At 46.1% G+C, this 4400-nt stretch overlaps 1 protein-coding gene across 1 annotated transcript; it reads left to right on the forward strand.

Annotated features, from left to right (window-relative positions):
• Positions 1-132: 132 nt before the first annotated feature.
• Positions 133-654, forward strand: PHALS_12173 (uncharacterized protein; the record flags this gene model as incomplete). Its single annotated transcript, XM_024727672.1, has 1 exon — positions 133-654. The coding sequence occupies one exon, from the start codon at positions 133-135 to the stop codon at positions 652-654; it is 522 nt and encodes a 173-aa protein (XP_024578226.1).
• Positions 655-4400: the final 3746 nt, after the last annotated feature.

Here is a 4400-nt window from a genome sequence, read left to right on the forward strand (position 1 = left end):
TTAAATCCAGAAAACCTGCCTACAGATGCAGCCTCTGCAAACTTCCGGACGAAGCTTCGTCCACGGTTTACTGGACCGTTTAAGGTTGTGGCCAAACGGGGCCTGGCGTACACGCTGAACCTTCCAAAAAAGATGCGCACCCACCCGGTGTTTTACGTGGGCTTACTCAAGCCGTACCGGGATCTGGCGCAAGTGAATGCGGAAGCGTTGGCACCGGAGCGGATCCCACGGGTCCTTGGCCACCCAGAAGTTGAACCAGCAACTGATTTTGAGCACGGAGTACAACAACCTTCATTTCCAATGGAGCCAAGCGCTCCACCGTTGTCTACAGCTGTGCATTCACCTGCTCCACGGCTAGGAGTCGCTACGACAGAGAGCGGTAGTCTTCAAGGCGAGGCAGCCGGCACACGACGTGCTTTAAATCGTCAAGAGCATCCGCACAGCAATATGCTACTTCAGCATGACGCTCAGCGGAGCTCCGATTACGAAGGACCTCGTCCTCAAGGGCTCGAAGAGCATCACGAGTCACCGGACGGCGGTCGGCCCGGTCGTCAACGCCCGCCGCCGACTTTTCTCGATGAGAACGGTGACATCCACTATCACGTGGAACGTCTTGTTGGACGACGTCGTCACCAGGCCAAACCCAATATCTAGTGAAGTGGCGGGGATATCCCGACTCCGAAATCTCGTGGGAGGTTGAGGCGCCACTTCGGCGCCTCAGTGGAAATGCTTGATAAATTCCAGAGTGGCGGGCGACTATCCAACAGTAGATAGTACGTTAGAGAACCGAAGTTGGCAAATGAATATCAGGGCGTCTTGTGACAAAGCCACCGGTAAATTTGTCGAAAGTGATTTAAGGACTCAAGTACAGGCTAAGGTATTCGAGAGTGCGAACGTTGACAGGATATACGTGGGAAGAACGCCACAGTGGTCGACTCGAAGTAAGAAATATACCTTACGAGGCTTTTCTCCTAGACGAGCTGTGGTGAGTAATTAAACCTTGACTATCAAAAAATAGAAGCGCTTTTGGCGCGAGTTCAGTGCTGCGTTAGTTTTTGAGTAGATCCTGACGATGACAGCGATGGCCCTTTCTTGTCACGAAGTGACGGTACAGCTGAGTTATTGCTACCGCGTGTCGGTTCATAGTTAAGTTTCAGGGGCAAGTAGCGAGAAAAATCATTCACTAGTGTAAGGAGCGTTCGAGACAGTCCAAAGTTTGCAGTCTCTCTCACTCACTACATCCCGCGGAAGAGCTTATAGAGTTGATGTAATTCTTTCATAGGGTTATGTACAGTTGGAAGACGGTGAGGCTACTTAAATGGTACGTCTGATTTCTGAGTATAGGCTGAGCTTACCATTCGTCATAATTGAGTCTGTCATGGAGGACAATTATAAAGCTTATAAAGCACTGAGTGTGGGGAGAGAGTAGGACAGCTATCTTCAAGGACCCTACGAATCCTCTGTTTTAAGCTGGAGAAAAATCACGACGTGGCGACCAGTAATTCACCAATCCTCTCGCTCCCTGGATATAAAGTGCGTCTTGGAGTTGACTTGATAGACGAAACGAAATTTTGCGACACACGGCAATGGCTTCTACCAAGGAAGCAGTGTGGCATCATGAATGCTTACGCCCGTGCACAGCACAAAGTGAGGTTTGGCGAGAGACAGTGAATTTTCACACTTTCTGTATCAGAAAGACTAAGGGATGATGTCGAATCGTGTATGTTTATATTACGCCAAATGCATCAAAGGTTTTGGCGCGATTTCCGATTTCGCGAACGGCAAAATCGTTTGCACTTGTTCAGCGCTCTTGACCAGTCTGATAATTCTTTTTAGCTACTCAGAGAGATCGCGACATCACTCCTTTTTTGAAGAGTCCTCCTATCAAGTATAAATGACAAAAAACTTATGTCGATGATACATTTGACTTTAGCCGTTCAGAGCATGAAAAGTCAGACTTGAAGAACCATGTATAACTTGTGGACAGTGCTCGAGTATTTGCGCTCGAAAAAGCTATTTGCCAATATACATGTGACTTTGGCACCAATCAGATCCCATTTCTGCGTTGCTTGATTGTGTAGTGAGACTTGCGAGTTGAAAGCGAGAGTATATAGGCCATTGTAGATTGGACAAAGCTTCCCCCCAAAAAGATTTGAGAGAATGATTTGGTCGAACGAACGACTTTCACAAATGTTGATATTTCATCATCGTTCATCTTTCTCCTTGTTACGCATCGCAAGTGGTGCTGGGTTTGGTAAAGCAGGCAGCATTTTATAGCTGTAAAAGCGAGCCTCGTGTATTTCTCAATTCGATCTCCATGAGATACAGAACAGCCATTTTATGCCGTCTGTGACGTCTCAGCTTTTTCATATATTGTGCTTCACTTCAAGCAGCTGCCAGAGGGAATGACCGCCTTTTGCGTCTCGCCAGCAAAACGCTTATGAGAATGGCTACCCTAAATATGACAAAGGGATACTTGCAATGAAACATTTCCTGGTCAAGTTTAGGACGCACTTGTTTGACTCTGAGCAACACAGATCATGCGTCATTACGCACAGCGACGCCATTACTGTATCTCGATCAATGATCGGTAATGTGGTCCGTATTCTTTGCCGTAGATACCTATGAGATTCGGTATAAACTAGGTCAGCTTTATGTAGTGACAAATGCAATTTTGCGTTGCCGTAACAATGAGATGTCGTATGTCCAATGATGACGCCACCAATTGTAACGCGCTTCGTAGAGTGTACCGGTCAGACACAATATGTGTTGGGTTGCTGAAAGCTTTCGTAAACAAGGAGCCTGATAGATTAAGTTTCGCTTGTCAAACGCGCGATTACACGTCGGCGCCGCTATGCCTTATCCAGAAAGTTGTTTTGACACTGACACTGACCCATGTGACACTCACGTGGTGTGGTGCCACAGGATGAGGACCTCATGTACATTATACTGTACGAGGCACACGATACCCCCTTCAGTGGCAACATTAGATGAGAAGAATGCTGCTCAGTGAGCACTGAAATATATATGCACCAGTCAACGAACTACACCCGCGCCGCATGCAGTGATCTCTTTTGATCGCCTGCCGATTCTGACAGAATATGGCACTCCAAGAGTAAAAAGTTCATTTTTGGTCTTCCAACAGACGAGTCCTGTAATAGTGGACTTTGCTGACCGTCTGAGCATGATGAGCTATCAGCAATAGCGTGACTGGTGAGAATACATCCATGCTGTTGCTCATTAAAAAAATTATGCCCACGTGGCTTACCGGTAGCCATTGTCATGAATAAAAATCCCCGCTTTACAGAAAAGTATTGGCAAGCACTGTTAGATGTACTTGACATCAGATTGGATATTGCAAACGCTGACCATTCGCAAATATATGGTCATAGGGAGCGTGTGAGATGCATTGTGGCGGATCTTTGCCGAAGCACTTACAATGATAGACTGCGGTGTCCGTAAATTTTGCTTTCATTCAGTGAGTTTGCGCTAAATATCGCAGTACATGCCTTTACACGATTCTACATTAATGACTTATAAGTGGCTGCACTTTATAGCGAGATAGATGATTTTATCTCGATGCGATTGAGCGTCGTGCGCAGGGTTCGCGACGCGATCGAAGAAATGTCTTGACATACAGCAGCATGCTGAGATTAAAGGCAGTCTTAAACCATACGAATGTATTAAGGATCAAAATTTTATGTTGATTGCAATTATCTTTCCACACATGCACTATTTGCAGTCGATGAATACATAAATTGCCCCTGCGCTGCATCGAATCGCTCACGGTCGTAGCTAAGAAGAGATTGAGTTCTACTTTCAATATCTTGACAAGAATGCGATTACACTAAGTGTTCTAAGCAGGATTTACTGCAGCCATATAATGATCGCACTTGTGCGAATCGACCGGACTTGAAACAAACTTTTTGTGCAGACAGATAAATGTCCCTACCCCCCCCTGCAGCTGAAGTGCTCTTTGCTCTAAAGCAGCGACCCGGATTTTAAACGCTGGGGTTTGCATCAAGCCTAGTAGCGCGATGGCGAATTTCAGACAGCAAAACAGAGATCTGATTCATCTTTAAAAGCCGCGAATGCACGCTGTGACGCTTCGTAGGATTTGGCGAACTGGCGTGTACACTTGGGCTGTTTCCAATATTTGCCCAAGAAGCAGGTTTACCCTTAACCAGTAGAACCTAAGCTCCAAATCATTGACTAATACGATGGGCTCAGCATTCGTGTCACCACATCCAGCGCTTTTATATAAGCAACTTTTCATTCACTTGACTGGGCATCTTCTGGCTTCATGGTAGCGACAAGCGGGCATTTAATTCCCACATAAAACTTGAAAGAATGGGAGATTCTACGCACATTCTTTAAAAAAGCAGAGTCTACACAATCGG

This window comes from Plasmopara halstedii (genome assembly GCF_900000015.1).
Source record: "Plasmopara halstedii genome assembly, contig: Scaffold_614, whole genome shotgun sequence".
NCBI classification, from domain to species: Eukaryota; Oomycota; class Peronosporomycetes; order Peronosporales; family Peronosporaceae; genus Plasmopara; species Plasmopara halstedii.